A 19,118-nucleotide genomic window follows, 5' to 3' on the forward strand; every position below is an offset into this window, starting at 1 on the left:
AAGAAAGGAATAACAAACAAACAACAGTACAGAAAAAGAAAGGTAGTTTGGAGTAGAAAGACACATATACCTATTTTCTTCACAATGGGGGGGGCTTTTATCACACTTTTAACCTAGTGTTTTATATAGGCACTGGCTGAAATATTAATTATGTTAATTTGTATGCACTATGCCATATAGCTGGATAATTCTAATACAACCCCTCCCACGTTGGAGCAAATGCAGGAGTCAAAAGAGAATTATCCATATTAAATGTATCAAAATGTGTATCAAAATTACAATTTTATTGGGTACCGTTTTTATTTAAGGGGCTTTTATGACACACAAAATGCAGACCATGACAGGTTTTGCATGAGGTCATTTGTCAGACTCAAAAATAAAAGTTTAATCTCCCCGCAACCAAATTTAGATGATTTTTGCACAAACCCATAACCTATCCCAACAATATCCTTTGCCCTCCCCCACTAAAGTTAGAAATAAAATCCAGGGGGATTGACAAGGGTTGTAAAATTCATATGTACTGTTCAAAATGTGGGGTGTCAACATGCCACATACGTGGGTACTCTTGTATCAGGCATCATATTATTCAGAATACCCATCTTTGTACATAGTTACATAGTTACATAGGGTTGAAAAAAGACCATTGTCCATCAAGTTCAACCCATCCGAGTAAACCCAGCACACAACCTATACTAACCAATCTATACACTCACATACATAAACTATATATATACAACCAGTAATACTAACTGTAGATATTAGTATCACAATAGCCTTGGATATTCTGCTTGTTCAAAAACTCATCCAGGCCCCTCTTAAAGGCATTAACAGAGTCTACCATTACCACATCACTAGGAAGGGCATTCCACAGCCTCACTGCCCTCACCGTGAAAAACCACCTACGCTGCTTCAAATGGAAGCTCCGTTCCTCTAATCTATAGGGGTGACCTCTGGTGCGCTGATTGTTTTTATGGGAAAAAAGAACATCCCCCAACTGCCTATAATCCCCTCTAATGTACTTGTACAGAGTAATCATGTCCCCTCGCAAGCGCCTCTTTTCCAGAGAAAACAACCCCAACCTCGACAGTCTAACCCCATAGCTTAAATCTTCCATCCCCTTTACCAGTTTAGTTGCACGTCTCTGCACTCTCTCCAGCTCATTAATATCCTTCTTAAGGACTGGAGCCCAAAACTGCACTGCATACTCAAGGTGAGGCCTTACCAGGGACCTATAAAGGGGCAAAAATATGTTCTCATCCCTTGAGTCAATGCCCTTTTTTATACAAGACAGCACTTTATTTGCTTTAGTAGCCACAGAATGACACTGCCTGGAATTAGACAACTTGTGATCTACAAAAACCCCTAGATCCTTCTCCATTAAGGATCCCCCCAACACACTACCATTCAGTAGATAGTTCGCGTTAATATTATTCCTACCAAAGTGCATAACTTTGCACTTGTCAACATTGAACCTCATTTTCCAGTTTGCTGCCCAGTTTTCGATAAGATAAGATGGGAGATAAGAAAACAAAATGAAAACCATGAGACATTTTATTCAGGAATGTAGTACGTTTGGAGCAGGAGGAACTAATTTCCGATTTTTAATTTAATAGAATTCAAACACAAAATACACGTTCTTCAGGAGTCAACTCACTGTTAAGGACCTTTCTGGTTCTGAATAGTGGTGAGTGAATATCTCCTGCTTCAATTCGTGAAATGGCGAAAATACGCAAAATGCGTTGAGGTAAATGGCAATCAATGGCCATTTTTCTGACTTTTTCCTTGATGACTTTTTCTGTTCAAAATACACACAGTGCAGTGATATATATGGGCATTTTTTCACAGCACTTTTTTTGTGTACAAAATACATTGGGGTCAACTTTTTCTACTGCTATTTTATTTTAACTGCAACTTTTTCTATGCAGAATGCATTCGAGTGTGTGTGCGTGCACAAAATACATTGGGGGTCTATGGGTGTTTTGGCATCATATCACAAATCCATACCTGGTGAAAAATTTAGCTTATCACAAGCTCTGAAACCTAAAGTATGTTTGTTTCATACCAGGGCCGGAAAAAGGGACGCGGCAGCAAGGGGGCGCTAGGCAGTTACCTCTGTTGCCACCCCTAGTCCGGGATCTCTTACCCCCACATTTGTTTTCCTGGATGCTCCCTCCCGGCACTGCATCTGCGCCCTTGCACGACACGCTCCCAACTCCAGGGTGCCGCCCACCTCTGTTTCGTATGAAAACAGCCCTCTACCTTGAATTAGGCAAAGGAGATATTTGCCCAGAGCCTGACAATTCTAGGGGACCTACTGAGTCTGCACATTTGTGCCCAATATATAATTGGTGGAGTACACTGAACAGCAATACATTGGGCAACACCAACAGATCCTCTGCACTCACCCATTATCAATATATAATATACAGTTTGGTCATTTCCCTATGGGACCAAACTGTACATTATCCTTATAAATGGTGCTTAGTGATGTAATTTCACTAAAACTATAACTGTATTATAATAAAGTATATAATATGTACCACCTGTTGTAAAATATGAGGATATTAGAAGTCACCTCAGAGTTCCATGACCTGTATAAAAGTACAAGGCCAAAGGTGACTTATCTTCCTATGTTTTACAATATTGGGTACTTTATTCACTATATATAGGAAATTAAGACATTCTGTGCATTAAGCTTCCAAGAAATGCCCTCCCCTTTAAACAAAGGGATTGTTTGTCCATATATTGCAATATACTTCAAGCTGGCCAACTATGTCAAAGTCATCCCCGGTCTGGCCAGTTCTACACTCACTTTTGTCTGATTCATTAAGAATTCTATTGCTTCAATATACATTTAACAAAGGGACTACGTTTTACCTGCAACTTGCTTGCTTTCAAGGTTAAAACTCCCAAATGGTTGCCCGTTTATTGGCTCCACTGGGATCACCTGACTGTAGCTGGGAAGGGTGGGAGCTACAACATGGAGCTAGCCACTTCTCCTGTATAAACTATAGCAAAAAAGGGAAAGTTGTGTTCAACCACTTAATTTTAAACCATTAGGCGGGGGTGCAATGAGGCTGTGACCACAAAATTCATACAGACAGCAACAAGAGATTCTCTGCACTCACCCATTATCAATATATATAGGACATTAAGACATTCTGTGCATTAAGCTACTGAGAAATGCCCTCCCCTTTAAGCAAAACAGGGATTGTTTGTCCATATATTGCAATACACTTTAAGCTGGCCAACTAAGTCAAAGTCATACCCGGTCCAGTTAGTCCTACAACGACTTTTATCTGAATTCTGCTGTTTAAATATATTGGGCACCACTTCACCGGCTGCACAGCAGATGTTAATTAGCCAGTCACACCCTTCCTCCTTCCACTCTGTTCCGTCCGCATTAAAAAAAAAGTTTTGCAGAACAGAAGTAGGGTGATGTGTGATTGGAAGGAGTAGTGGGTGGGATTGAAGAAAAAGTGCATTTCGATTTGGTTGATCGACTGCAGAGGGGTGCCCAACAGACCACAGGACTCTGCTGACCTTGTCACAGCCAGTTTAGGACCAGAGAATAACTGGTGGATCCCCAGCTCCTGGCTCAATTCTGATTTCAGCCTTGTCTACTTTCAGGTCAGATCATTTTGTGAGTGTGTGTGAGAAAGATAATGTATAACAACAAAAGCAATAACCTGCATCCCCCAAAAAATGCATGAAAAAATACTTTCCCTACCTAGTCAACGCAAAAAATAAACTTGTATATTATACATAATTATCTTTTAGCATGATGAGGACATTGATAATCTGCAACTGGTTTTCATTTTTCCTTATTTGTGGTTTTTCAATTATTTAGCTTTTTGTTTAGCAATTCTCCAGTTTGGAATTTCAGCAACTCTGAGTGCTAGGGTCTTGTTTAACTTAGCAACCAGGTAGTGGTTTGAATAAGAGACTGCTCACAAAGCAATAGTTTATTTGCTGTCAGGGTCAGAAAGCTGGAAAGATGTAGAAGAGGAAGGCAAATAATTAAAAAAAACTATTTAAAAAAGATAATAAAGACCAATTCCAAAGTTGCTAGGAATAGGCCATTTCTATAACATATTAAAATTTAACTTAAAGGTGAACCACCCCTTTAACTCAATCACACCTTGACTACTGTGGCTATGCATCTGTCTGTATGTTTGTCTATTTGTTCAAAGGTGAAAGATGTGGCAATGAAATGTAAGATGCACAATTATATTAATTTGATAATGTCAAACATTGAGAGTAGCCCCTTTCCTAAATGGGGTGGGTTAGTTTCCTAAATATACAAGGCATTAAAAAGATTATCCCATGCACTATTAGGGAGAATAGGAACAAGCATTTCCTGCCGCCCTCACCTGCTTCTTTTGTGTTCCACCGCAGGGGTGTGCTGGAAACAACACCCAGAAGCCCTAAGATAGACAATATTTTACCTGGACACAAGACAGCCAAAAGGCTTAGATTCAGTGTTTGCCGCTGTTATGTATTGTTATGCATAAAAATCTTAGTTCCCTAACTGTAGTGAATTAAGTACTAATTAAATTGTTTTATTAGTTACCAATAATAAGTTCATTAACCATTCAGGAAATGCAAACAAGGCTGTTAATTCTCCAATCTTAATCTTTATTTCTCACACACACTGGGCAAATTTGCACCTGGGCAGTAACATATAGCAACCAATTAGTGGCTGGTTTATTTCAGCCAGCTTCTGCGTGAGCCATGATAGCAAACATTAAGGCTGATGCCACACGGGCATATTCTCGCAAGCCGAAAACCACTTGCTGAGAATATGCCCCGCTACTGTAGTTTTGAATGGAATACGTGCAGCCGATATCCGCCAAAAACGCAAGACTTTACATCTTCAGCGGATATTGGTTACATGTGCCTGCACCTGAGCGTATTCCATTCATTCAGGTGCAGGCCCAGGTAGGAGCGTATGGCGATATTTTCTGCTTGCCGAAAATATACATCATACACTATGGGCCAGATTCAATAAGGTAGGAATCCGAATCACGAAATCCGATCATTTTTGATCATCGCAAATGTCACAAAAATTCTTTCTGTTTGAATATGAAAATTTCGTATTTACAATCCAAATTTTTCACATCCAAATGATCGTAAACAGAGTGAAAACCTTTCTGACTTCAGCCTTCAGTGCATGATTTTGGAAGCCTCCCATAAGACTCAATGGCACTTCAACCTCGCCCAAGGAAAATTTGGTAGATGCATCTAGGGGAGTATATACACAAAATGCACTTTTTATTCTTTTTTTTTTTTCCATTCTTGATTGAGTTGCACAAAACATATCTTAACTGTTCACAGGGGACATAATTGCCACAATGCACTTTTTCACTAAAGCCTCATACTACATAATGCAGTATGTATTGTCAGTTATATTAAATATGTATTAAAAGGGACATATAGCCTTATTTTGAAAACCTTAATGTCACAACAAACAACTTAGTCTCATAAATGTGCTACAAATTTTATGCAGTTCTGAAGAAAAAAGTGATTATTCTCTGACCTAAGTGAACTTCAGGCCAGTGGTGTAACATCTTATACCTGGGCCCCTCCATCACCCGCTGACCTGCCATCCACTTGTGATTGAGGGTCCCCAGCTTTCCCAGCTCCTGATGTAAACAAATGAAAATAAAATAATTCTACCACTGAAAATATTATTTTTGAACCTGTAAAATTATTTTTTTTGTAATATTTGTGTGTAGACAGCCAGCTCAGGTCTTTGTGCCTAAATCTGTACTTTTAGAAAGAGCCAGCACTTTAAAATGGAACTGTTTTCAGATAAACTATTCAGTGGCGTAGCGTGGGCTTTCGTCGCCTGGGGCCGACCGGAAATTTGCCGCCCCTCTATTTAGTTATTCTTAAAAAAAATAGACAAAATAAAAAAAGCAGCATTAATTTTTTTTTTTTTTTTTTGATTGAATTTGAAATGCGGTGCGCATGTCATAATTGTCAAAAGTGGATTCAGCTGTGCGTCCGTGGCTGCCCATGGTGGCAGGGCCGCCATCAGAAATCACGGGGCCCCTCCCATCAGTACAGGACACACAGACATAAAAAGTATTAGGGTCACCCTACCACAGTGCCCCCTAACACTATGCTGGCCAGGCCCCCCTAATGCTATTCTGGCCACGGTCCCCCCATACAACTGCCCCATAGACAGTACCCCCATACACAGTGCCCCCAATTGCCCCATACACAGTGCCCCCCACACACATTGCCTCCAATTGCCCATAGAAAGTGCCCCAATTTCCCCATAGACAGTGCCTCCAATTGCCCCATACACAGTGTCCCCATAGACAGCCCCCTCCACACAGTGCCCCCAATTGCCCTTAGACAGTGCCCCAATAGGAAGTGCCCCCATACACAGTGCCCCAATTTCCCCATACACAGTTCCCCCATAGACACTACCCCCCAAAGACCTTGCCCCCCCCACAGAAAGTGCCCCCATACACAGTGCCCCCAATTGCCCCATACAAAGTGCCCCCAATAGGAAGTGCCCCCATACACAGTGCCCCAATTTCCCCATACACAGTGTCCCCATAGACAATACCCCCCAATAGAAAGTGCCCTCATACACAGAGCCCCAATTGCCCCATACACAGTGCCCCCAATAGGAAGTGCCCCCATACACAATACCCCACAAAGACCTGGCCCCCCCCATGGAAAGTGCCCCAATTTCCCCATAGACAGTAGCCCCCACACAGTGCCCCCAATTTCCCCCATAGTACATACCCCAACAGACCATCGGCTCCTTCTCTCTTACATGCAACAGGCGCTTCTATAAGGTTGCGCCTCGTCGCTGACGTGTGACGTCATACGCACGGGCGCAACCTTATAAAAGCGCCTGTTGCCTGTAAGAGAGAAGGAGCCGCCGCCGCCCCTTCTGATACGCCGCCCGGGGCCATGGCCCCCTCGGCACCCCCCTCGCTACGCCACTGAAACTATTGTTTCTCTTACTCAGCGTAACTGGATGAGTCATTGCTGGACTTGGTTGTTTTACTATTGACTGCTATTCTCATATCTACCCTTAGGTAGGGCATGGGAGCATTTATTTCAGCAATTCAGATGTCGGGTAGCTGCTATCTTATTACCTTCTCATTGTTCTGCTGACCCGCAGCTTGTGGGAGGGGAGGGAGAAGGCAGCTCAGAGCGTCACAGGAGCTCTTTAGAGAATAAAAGCAAGCAGTAAGGTTTTTAACTTTTACCCCCTTGGAGCTTGCGAGTTTGGTGTGCAAGCCATATATAATCAGGATTTTGCCCTAATGTGTGTTTCTTTGAAGGTTTTTTTTTTTGTATGTACTTATATATCTGAAAAGAAAATCAAAATATGCAGTTTTACAAGATAAAAATTTCAAGGAAAAAGCTACTGAAGAAATGGGTTAAATAGCACAATGCTTTATTTTCACATCTACCCCTGGTCCAAGGGAGGGTGGAACAGCTAACTTACTAACCCTTACCCCTAATGGCAGGGGCCAAAGGGAACATTTTTATGGACCTCCATTCTACCCATTGGCAGCTTGCTTATATAAAGTCAGAATAATGTCAGACAAAAACAAGTCTAAAGAGCAAATAAGAAGCCTGGCAAACAGCACACTGAGGTGGCTCCATCATTTGCATAGCACTGCAGTTAAATAAGTTAGGCAGGGGGCTCTCCAATTCCAACTTTCATCTTATACACACATAAACATCTTTGGGCTACAAAGGCATACCTTCTGTTCTACCTATGCAGTGTGGTAGATAATTAAATAATATACAAGATGCAGCACGCCATTATTACATTTGCCTAAAGCTCCACTTTCAGGACTAATCTAACCTTTTCCAGCCCATGCCCTCCCTTTCATTCCACCACTCCCCTTCCCCTGCAGTAACCACTGTTATAATAATTGAAATGCCACACAGAATATTCACTTGGAGCTGCTGTGACAGTGCCTGGCTGTCCTTTCCCCAGCCCTCTGACAATACACTGAACACTCAGTAAGTACCTTACTTCCCTGTGCTATCTGTCCACATGAGATTTTGGCTTATTTGTGCCACTTTTTAATCATAGCTAAAAAAAATTCTCCCCACCACTAGTGGGTCCATCTTTCTTTCAGTCAGTGCATGTAAGCAAGCTGTGCTGCCCCTGTGCTGGTGGTAGCCAAATTGGAGCGGGTACCCAGCAATCCAATGCTTAGGGTGACACTGGATAGAAATAAAGCCCTGACAATGATTAAAAACCCTGGTTTATACACAAACATGCACATGGTTGAGATGATTGCAGTCCTGTGATCCTTGTGTAAGTTTTTTGTCTGGTTATTGATTGTATGTATGCACATACAACATTACTGTTCCAAATGAACTTCCATTCAGGCCTGGACTGAAAATCTGTAAATTTTGGCAAATGGCAAAGGGGCTGCAGAGCTGTGATGTTGCTCATGTTGGTGCTGTATAGTATGACTTTGCATAGTCTAAATAGGACATTTGTTGTACGACCACGCTCCAACTTTCCATTTACTACTTCATAAAGTGTGAATTTTAAATCATCTCTCACGCAGTAATTACGCTATTATGACCTTAAATTCTAATACTATTTAGGGTCTGTAACATTAATGAAGGTTTTTTTTTTTTAGTTAATGAATCATTTACCCTTGTTTAAAATGTCATTCACAGCTTAAGCAGATTTAAGACTTTTCCCCCCACTCCAACTGCTTCTGTAAATAAAAATGGGTTTCATCACTTCTGTTGAGAAATGGAAACGGTTACTCATCTCTAAATATTTATTGCCTGCCCTTTCGTGTATTTTCCTGTAAGTTCATGTCCTTGTGCAAACTAATCTCTGCATAGCAATGCTCTGAATGGATCTTAAATATTTTTCAATATAATTTGTGGTTTTTTTAAAACTGCTTTAGCAGTGACACAGGAAGATAGGACCCCACAAGAGGATTTGGTTCCTCCATGTTAGCAGCATAAGTACATTTAGATTCACAAGGCTATACAGTATATAAAGATCTAATTCAGGGCTGTCTCACATTCACCATACAGAGGGCCAATTACCCAAAATGCTACATATTCACAATATAGTCCATGGAGCTTTTGAGCAGACTGGATAACAGGTCCCATACCTGTACTAAAATATAATTTTATCATTAATAGTATTAAGAATGTGGTTAAGAAGGTGGCTTTAATTTTCACACATCTGTTTATCTGTTTCATCCTAGGAATTATGGAGCTTTTTGAAGATTACAAAGCACTCACCAAAGATGTTGGTTCTCTAGATTTCTCTGGAAGTTCTGTTCCATGCAAGCTGCTAATAACAGGAGACATGGCATTCCCTGTCCTGGTCACTCCTAGAAAGGATGTGCTCATTGCTGCCTCTTATTATGGAAAGGGGAAAATGGTGGTCATTGCTCATGAGAATTATCTGAATATGAAAGAGTTTATGGTTTTCTTAAGGAATTCTGTGACCTGGCTGAAACCAAACCCAAAAGCAGAAATTGGTGTAGATGGCAGCCTAACTCTACTAGCAGAGACACTTACTGGCTCTGGCTGTCAAGTCCAAACCAGTTTAAGCCCTGCTGAGGGCTTGGGAGTGTTCTGTACAAGTGGATATGATGATAGCCAGGCTCAGCAGATCATCTCATTTGTGCGAGAGGGGGGAGGCCTGCTGATTGGGGCTCAGGCTTGGCACTGGTCCTACAGTCACAAGCAGGAAAATGTTCTCCACAATTTTCCTGGAAACAAAATAACATCAGTTTCTGGGGTGTACTTCACTGATAATTATGGAGAAAAAGGAACATTCTGTGTGACTGATAATATGCCATGGACTCCATTATACACAGAGTAAGTATATGCACAATAAGCCTTGTTCTGGTATGTACCATTTTCTCCCTTCATTCTGCCTCCCTCTTTTTATTTCAAAGTGCCCCTAAATAGAAGAGTTATTATACTATAAGTCACCTTTAATAGACTCTACTTGTCAATCTAATTACTTAAAAAAAAGAAAAGTCCACATTGGGTATAGGTACATCTTTTGCCACCTTTGCAAGTTTTCATGGTGCACCCCCAACTCTAGGAAAAAAAAGTGAAACCGTACACAAGGTGATATCAAAATGGCCAAAGACTCTCAGAAGGAGAGTAAAAATCGAAGAGATGAAAAGATATTCTAAGAGTAAAGGCACACTGTATGAATCAGGGCATTTTTGATTCCCAGATTAGCAGGCTGGCAAGTAAATACTCAGAAATTACTTATTAACTTATTTTAATGGCTTCTGTTTCCTACAGCTTTGACTTTTCAGCAGATATGAAACACCTTTTAAATGGTGTATCGCAGCTCGATATCAGCGGATACAGCCTCCCCTCAGATCTTCTCATCTATGGGGCACTTGCATTTCCAGTTGGTGTTGCTGATAAGAAAGAATGTTTTCTGGGTGCTGCACACTATGGAAAAGGGCGTGTGGTTGTAGCATCACATGACACCTACATGTATAAGCCAGAGCTGAAAACCTTTATCCTAAATACAATATCATGGCTAGACACTGGAAAGAAAAACAAAATTGGTATTCATAAAGACTTGGAAAACCTTGCACAATTGTTAGAGAAGGAAGGCATTTTATGTACAATATCCAGCTTTAGCCCTGAGCTGAGTGTATATTGCTGTCCATGGTACACCGAGGCTGAAGAATGTGCTATCCATCAATTTGTTGCAGAAGGGGGAGGCCTATTTATTGGTGGCCAGTCCTGGAACTGGGCCTCCAAAAACTCAGATCTAAATGTTGTTGCTGATTTCCCAGGCAACAAAATACTGAACAAATTTGGCATTAGCATCTTGGACTGGAGCACCCCTCAAGGCAATTATAAAGCAGTCAATCCTGATGAAGCCACTAACCAGTATCGGTTCCCAAAGGCACTTTCACAGCTGCAAAACGAACTAAAAAGTGAACATGATCTGAAACCTCCCTTTAGCACCTGGATGTTCAAACTAAGACGAGATATCACCTATTTCATGAGGCTCCCCGCCAGTCCTATCATTTGCGCCATACAGCGCCAGTTTATAGATATGATGCAGACCTGTGAGCTACCCAAGCTCAATGGAAAAAACTGTGTGAGCAGTTGCTCGAAAGAAGCTTTAATCCTATCTTTGGCCCATGAAGCTTGCAATGTGAACCAGGAGTGCAATGAGAAAAATATTATGGAGAATGAGCCTGCAGTCACAATAGAAATTGATGCCACAAACCCAGGTCATTAGTCTGGTTTACAAGAATTTCACTTTATTTGACATAAAGCATGAGCACCATGAGGGTGTGACAACACAATACTAAAGAACCTTTTTAAAGCATTTTGTTACATACTATGTGCTATCTATTAACACCTTTTAAAAAACTGTTTCAATGTACAGTATGCTGCTTTCTAGCTTGCTCATTCAGAACTCCAATAGGAGGCATATTGGGGCAGACGTATCAAAGTGTGAAATTAGAGCTCATCACAGAAAGTCACCCACTCTCTGTCTATTTCTATTTGATTTTTAGAAACTTATTTATTAATGGGTGAGTTAGAGTTCATTATTTGAAAAATACACTTCTAAAAATCCCAAAGAAATGAATAGAAAGTAAGTGAATTTTTTCAGTGGTGCAATCTAATTTTGCACTTTGATAAACCTGTCCCATTGTGTATAAAAAAAAAATTAAAATGATGCAGTGCATTACACTTCTTTAAATACAAAAGGAATATATTAAAAAAACAAGTTGTTTCGCGCTGATTTATTGAAACTTTCTTCAAAAACCCTACAAGTCCCACTTTCTCCTGGCTGAATTCTCTATCAGCGGCTAGATGAACCTGATTGGAAATTGGAGACTGTTTTGCTTTTAGGAATTCAGAGCTGTGAACTGGCAGGAACTGTTGGGACACGCCTAACCAGTGGCATAACTTGGTCGCTCTGGGCCCCCTTAAAAAAAAATCTTCCTGGTGCGAACAGTCCCTCCTCCCCACCCCCTCTGGCCCACTTGCACTGGTAGGAGAGGGTCAGGAGAGAAGAGACGGCAATACAGCAGACCCTGCGGTCTGGGCCCTCCGCAACCGGGATCTGCTGTGTAGGTAGTTTAACCACTGTGCCCAACCCACATTTGAAATACGGACTGGGACCATAGCAGAGCTATAGGAAACTCCAATAAAGGGGTTTATTTAAAGTTAATAATTAGGGATGGGCCAGGTATGAATTTCCGCGTTTTGCCATTGGCAGATTTTTTCCTGAAACGGATGAAAAAGTGTGCTGTGGAAAAATTTGCCGCACGTCCAAAAATTGTCGCCCGCATCAAAAGAAAATTGTCGCGGGTGACAATTTTTTATGATGCGTGACATTTTAGCTGTTTTGCTAATTTTTCACCGTTTTATTTACAGCGAAGCGAGACAGAGTCGCTCATCATTATTAATAATCATTTCTAGCCCAAAGCGAAAGCTGTACCATATAGTATTCATTATTACCTACAAGATTAGGGGTATTTTCAGTTAGGCTATATATCTTCTTTTTCCTCAAACTACTTTTTTAATGTTATAAAGAGAGTGCTATCACTTGAATAGTTTTTAACCTAATACTGAACTAATCCCTGATCATTTTTACAGACGAGGATATTTTACATTTCACAATATGAAGCATAAAACATAGGTTCTTTACTATATACTGAACTTGGAAGTTTACCTTTAGTGAGACCCTTTTTTCCCCTTCTCTATTGGATTTTAAAGATATTGCTAACAATATACAACTGTCATATGCAATGAATCTTCTTTTCTAGGTTATGATGCATGGAGAAGCACCGGGCTCTATTTGTCTCCCAAAAAGACAGCAGTGCTTGTGTTTCCTGCCTCAGCTGTTCAACAGGGTCTTCAGGTAACTCTCAGAATGAAAGGTTAAATTGAAGTGCAGCATAATGCTTATATTTAAAGGTGAGGTAGGTGCTTTAGCATTAAGACTGCATCAATGGCAATGATCTTTTCCCCATAAGTTTGGTTATAATGCTGCTTCTATAACATGAGCTTAATCTATAGATTTTGCAGCTTTGATTTTATTATTGCACATTTATTGAACTAATTGTGAAGTCTCTTGATTTGCAGCTAATGATGTGGCTGCAATATGCTATGGTACTACTGCATAAATGGAGGAATATTTATTTTGGGTGCATTATTATTTGGTTACAGTTATTTTTGTCAATAACAGGTCCAGGTTGGCTGTCACTCAGATGATTTGGGCTCTAAAGATGAGTTTTATCGTGCGCCGATTGTTGTGCGGAAAATTTCTGTTCATAGAGAGAAGGTCCAGGTTTCCTGTTATTGGGGAGGACTCCTTTACATTATTGTGAAAGAGAGGAGCAACTTGGGTACAATCCCAGTTCAAGTGTATGGAGCAGAACCAGCCCCAACCTATATAAAAGGTCATTATTTTCCCTCCTTTCCATTCTGACGAAACAGCAGTAAAACAGTTTTCCGTTTTCATTTTTCATGTTAAAACATATTAAAACACAGCCAGGGCTAGCTAATGATCATAACTGGGCATCTGATCTGCAGCTACCCTGACTCTTCTTTAAAGTGATAGTTTACCTTTATATTTGAATATGTTATAGAATGTGCTGCTATTAGCAACTTTTCAACTGGTCTTAAATTTTTTTATTTTTTTTTTATTTGCTTCCCTCTACTGTTTCTTTCTAGTTTCCACTGAGGAGAGGATCTTTTCATCACAAATGTGCTGTTCATTTAAGGACTCCGGGCCAGACTGAGATTCAAAGTAGACCCTGGCATTTCAAGTACACGGGGGCCTTAACAGCCTTGCACAGGCCCATCAAATAGTGACTGTCTATTGCATTTTACAGCAGTCTCTCTAGCACTTGCCAGAATCTAGATTGCCAGTCTGGGCCTGGAAGAACTACAGCAGGAACAGTCTGGCCCTGAGGGGAAGGGGGGGGGGGGACATTTTTGGAAGCACATGTGAGCTTACTGTTTAACAGACAGAGGTGAACATGCTTTCTCTGATATAATTTTTTTTTTATTAAACAAGATACAAATTTAAAAAGCCACATGGTAAGCATTACTGCTACTCTTCGTCAATTATAGTAGAGGTATATAATAAATACCATAGGCTAAGCATGACTTTCTCTACACATCCCTGGTCAAATTCCATAAACGGCTTCTAAATCCAATTCCATCTCTAAAGGTGTGTGACCACCATAGGTATAGCTCTTGCTTCTTTGTATGCTAACCTATAGATGGAAGGAGTCAATTTTCTTTAAAGATAGTTTGGTACAGAAGTTCCATAGATGTTTTGCTACTTATATGAAAATCTGCAATTTGCTTTTTGAAACACCATGACTAAAGATTTCTCATGAACAGTACAGCATGTCATGTAATAATCACAGCAGGAGCAGGTCCTTCTTGTACCCTTTGTTTCTGGGTAGCATGATGCCTTCTGTACTGATTCTGAATTGCTATTCTCCAGGTAAGACCAGTCTTGACTCCTGGTTGCAATCACTCCGTGACTTGCCTCCTCCATGGGCTGAATTGATTACAGAAAACATTATCCTGACTGTACCATCAGATGCTATCCGCTCACTAAATGATCCAGAAGAACTACTTGGGTTTTGGGACAGAATGATGGTAGCTATTACTGAGCTTGCTGCCATACCGACAACATTTTCTCGACCAGAAAGAATCGTAGCAGATGTTCAGATCTCAGCTGGTAAGTTACAGAGATCAATAATTAGTTTAGGTGATCTTTAACGCAGATTATTAATGACTTTGGGTATAGACAGAGTTGGAAATATATATGTGTGTGTGTGTGCTGCTAACTAGCATTCTGTTTTGTATCTCCTGACAGCTCCTTGAAAATAATTCTTACCACAACATTGGTTGTTTCTAATAACTAATTTTTATTTTCTAACCCTGATACAGTTTAAAAGTTTAAGCATTTATTTTGCAGGTTGGATGCATGCTGGATACCCAGTCATGGTCCACTTAGCATCAGTCAAATATCTGACTAACCTTAGCTGTATGCAAAAGGAAGGTCTCTGGGGACCAATCCATGAGCTTGGGCACAATCAACAGCAAAAAGTTTGGGAGTTCCCCCCACACACTACAGAAGCCACTTGTAACCTTTGGTCTGTATTTGTGAATGAAACAGTTGTAGGAGTGCCCCGGGATAAAGCTAACTCTGCTCTCGAACCAGCAAGCAGGGCTGCCTGTATTGAGGCATATTTGAAAACTGGACCCAAGTTAGAAAATTGGAATGTATGGACTGCACTGGAGACCTATCTACAGGTAATGTATACGCGCTCTACTGAAGAACAATGTTTAGAGTTTTAGCTGTTACAAGGCCCCATGATTGTTACACCTGATGGCCGGGTCAGACTTACTGCAACAACTCCTTTATACCACTCAGCATCAAACCAATCCTATCAGTGAGGTAAAAACCCTACCGTAAAACATATTTTTATTAGAAGGGAAGTTTTTAATACATTAATACATAACAGGGCTAAAGTGCACAGGCTTGAACCATGTCTGACACACATGGGACATAACTGTTCAGTTAGTTTGCTCTTGATCCTTAGCATGCAGGTAAGACTCCAAAGTAAACAGTAAACCCCTCCCCCCTCAAATCACTGATTGGTTACTAACTGGTAACAGATAAGAGAGCTGCAAAGGAGGAAGTAGTGTTCTGGCTATTATGTTGGACATCTGTTCACTTCAGCCTTTATAGATTCCATTTTTGGCTAGCTGTACTAAGAACATTTTTTTATTTTGCACAGCTTTTCTGTTTACCTAGTTTCACTTTTACACTGAACAATTCCTTTAAGCGTAATCCTACTTGAGGGCAGAACAACTGTGGCCGGTATCAGATTACTTTGGGGAATGAGGCTAAAAAGCTTGAATGTTTTGATTACTGGGAAAATAAAGTTGTTATTGACTTCTGTTGATCCTTGCTTGCTTCTTCTTGCTGAGGATTTTTTTCTGGTGACTTTCAAGGATTTTTTCTTTTATAAATACTGACTTTTCCTTGGTCCTAATGTTCTTGTGTATAGTCACATTCCTGGTTCTTCACTGCATTTTCCCAACTAAGATATAATTAATCTTTATTGGAGGCAAAACAATTCTATTGAGTTCAATTAATGTTTGAATTTATTTTTAGTAGGTATGGGGATCCAAATGAAAGAAAGATCCCTTATCCGGAAACCCTAGGTCCCAAGCATTCTGGATTACAGGTCCCATACCTGTATAATACATTATTGCAATCGGATAGGATGTATGCAATTGCATGGGAACTGCTGTACCGATATGTCTTGCACACACATAGGGGCCCATTTACTAAACAATTTTGTATTTTTTCAAAATCGTAGAACATTTAGGAATGTATGCGAACAGTTAGTTAAAATTCCACAAATTTTTCGGTAAATTTCCACTAAAAAATTGTACTCTGCGCAAAGAATACGAACATTTTCGAATTTGTTAAAGCTTTGGTTACACTTTCATCGGGACTGTATTTTCGCCAGGTTTGATCTGTCGAGTGCCATTGAGTTTTATGGAAGGCTTCCAAAGCCAGACATGGAAGGCGTTTACAAACTTTACGGGCCAAAAAATTTAGTGACTTTTGGAACACAATTGGGATAATCTTAGGTGTTTTAGGCAGAGATGTTATCGACATGTTATATTGATGAGGCTTATCATGATAGAAACAATGTATTTATAGGATGAGTTAATGCAAGTAAACACAAGCTTATTCTTTGTGGTGTTAGTAGTTTATGACAGCAGGTGGCATATTGGAGACTTAAGAAAATGTTGAACTTGCCATATTGTCTGGCTTTAACTTTGTTGTAAGGAGCCACTGAACTCTTGATGCACTGTATATCAGTAGTTCAAAATAACCCTTGTTGGTGGTTTATTTTTTCAGTTGCAAGAAGGCTTTGGCTGGGAACCATTCAAGCAGTTATTCAAAGACTACCAGAGCATGTCGGGCATCAGTAATGACAACAAATCAAAGATGAACCTGTGGGCAGAGAAGTTCTCTGAGGCTGTGCAAACCAATCTCATTCCATTCTTTGAGGCCTGGGGATGGCCCATTGAGGAAGAAACTCGCAGTAAATTATCTGCATTACCTGTATGGGAGAAGGATCCCATGAAGCCATATCTTAGTGCAATGAAGTCTTAAGTCCATCGACTCTACATCTGTTGCTAGTCATAGGCCTTACTTTCTTTTTATACCCATAGCTTTTTGATACATGCTATTTGGTAAACCCTGTTTGGCTTTGCAATTTATACTTAAAGAATATGCAATAAAAAGAATGAAGAGCATTTATAAACATTTTGTGCTATAATAGTATCCTTGGGGTAGAGGTATCTTTTATTATGCTAAATGTTAGAAAATGGCTTCTCTAGTACCAGCGAAAAAACAAGTGACTGTCTATTCCTGCACTGTGTTTGAAGGGGTCTTAGCCTAAAAGAGATTGTTGCGCAAGTCTTCTGTGTTAGTTTAGCTTAACCCCTGTTAAATGTTGAATTGTGCTGGGGGAAATGTTGAGGAAAACCTGTTTCAGCTTCTCGCAACATGTTGTTTAAGCATAAGGGTGTATCTATAAAATCAGTAGGGATGTGAATGCTAAAGCCCAAACTGAATCTGAAACCTAATTTACAAGTGAATATCAGGTCAAGGAAGGGTTAAAAAAAAAAAAAAAAAAACCCCGCTAGAGTAGTGTATAGGGGGGAAAACATTTCTGATCTCCTTCTCTATGTTACCAAAAGTCACACAATTTTAAAGGGTTCGGATTAAGGCACTGCTGGAAAAGGCTTTGATTTGGTCAAATCCCAAACAGAATCCAGGATTTGGTGCATCCCTACAAATCAGCCTATGTCAGGTTCTGTCTTCTGGTAAAAAATGGTTCATGACTCGCAATGATGTTCCATTGGCAAATTTAGTTTTTAATACAGTACAAAGCTGAATACTGCAGCATGATGCATAATGGCTCCCCCAAATGCTAGTTATACCTCTTATCCAAAGGAATGCAAACCCAACTGAGTATTTTGTAACATTTGTATAATACTGTGCTAAAAGATTTCAATTTGAATTAAAAAATTTTAATAAGACAAAAGTTAGGTGATGACTTCTGAAGGGCTCCTTATAGTCAACCACTCCAGTATTTTCTGCAGCTCAGTGGACTAGTTCACAAGTTTTAAAGAAAAGGTTTTTTGGGTTTTTTTTACTGCAAGAAAACTAGATTAAAAAGTTTACTTTTTATATTCTGACATAAAACAGACTCATTCAAAATTACACCTGAACAGAACCTACCAATAGGTGTGAGTGCTCTTTTAAAAAAAAAAAAAAACTCCATGATGGACAATGATAGCAGACCCTTAACTGTGACCTTATGGCAGCTCAGGGGGCTATTTTGTTGTTGCTGTCCATATATGCCAGCCCTGTCACTTCTGATCAATTTGATTGGATCAATTTAATTTTTTTTTTTATTTTGCAAGCTCAGCACCAGAAATGATCTTTTAATATGATTGGATTGTGCATGTAGAAGCATCTTTCTTCCATTTTATTGATAGGGAGCAGCAGATGTTTCTTTATTTCTTTTAAGTCCTACTTAAAGTCCCCAGCACAAAAGTTATTCTTGTATCGGGTGTGATAAAGCAGGTTAAGAATCTCATGTCATCATGGCTCCAAGTGTAATATAATGAAACAATAAAATCATATGTTATCCTGCATAATTGGAATTGTAAAATCTTAATACCTATATCATGTTATTTAATATAAATTAATGGACAGTACAGGTTTGGGTACTGCTATCTAAAAATCTATTATCCAGAAAGATAGTCTTGTTTAAATAGTTCTTGATATTTATTGGTTTCCTTTTTTCCCCAGAATAATATGCTGCTTTGCATATGAATGAGAAGGGTATGTCCTCAACTAAAATGTGTGTAATTCTTGTTAATTCCCTAAATCATAAATGCATATTGACGGAAATACCCCCTTGGTGACAAGTGGGTAGTTTTTAGCTGATTCAGTTGGTGTTATAAAAAATGATGCATAAACATTTTATGAACATTCAAACGATTTTTTTATACACAGTTATACA

General features: G+C 39.8%; 1 protein-coding gene across 4 annotated transcripts; it reads left to right on the plus strand.

The window, feature by feature from the left end:
* Nucleotides 1–3,273: 3,273 nt before the first annotated feature.
* Nucleotides 3,274–18,750, plus strand: tcaf1 (TRPM8 channel associated factor 1). 4 transcript variants are annotated; one of them, XM_004915986.4, is made up of 9 exons: nt 3,274–3,630; nt 5,141–5,234; nt 9,231–9,852; nt 10,294–11,249; nt 12,798–12,892; nt 13,220–13,433; nt 14,492–14,731; nt 14,972–15,309; nt 16,937–18,750. In XM_004915986.4, the coding sequence occupies exons 2-9, from the start codon at nt 5,174–5,176 to the stop codon at nt 17,192–17,194; spliced, it is 2,784 nt and encodes a 927-aa protein (XP_004916043.1). In that variant the 5' UTR covers nt 3,274–3,630; nt 5,141–5,173; the 3' UTR covers nt 17,195–18,750. The 4 variants fall into 4 exon arrangements, with proteins under 4 accessions (XP_004916043.1, XP_002934606.1, XP_031754968.1 ...); XM_002934560.5 differs by lacking the exon at nt 5,141–5,234 and having other exon boundaries at nt 3,277–3,630; XM_031899108.1 differs by lacking the exons at nt 3,274–3,630; nt 5,141–5,234 and adding an exon at nt 7,907–8,007.
* Nucleotides 18,751–19,118: the final 368 nt, after the last annotated feature.

This window comes from Xenopus tropicalis, chromosome 3 (genome assembly GCF_000004195.4).
Source record: "Xenopus tropicalis strain Nigerian chromosome 3, UCB_Xtro_10.0, whole genome shotgun sequence".
Classification (NCBI taxonomy): domain Eukaryota; kingdom Metazoa; phylum Chordata; class Amphibia; order Anura; family Pipidae; genus Xenopus; species Xenopus tropicalis.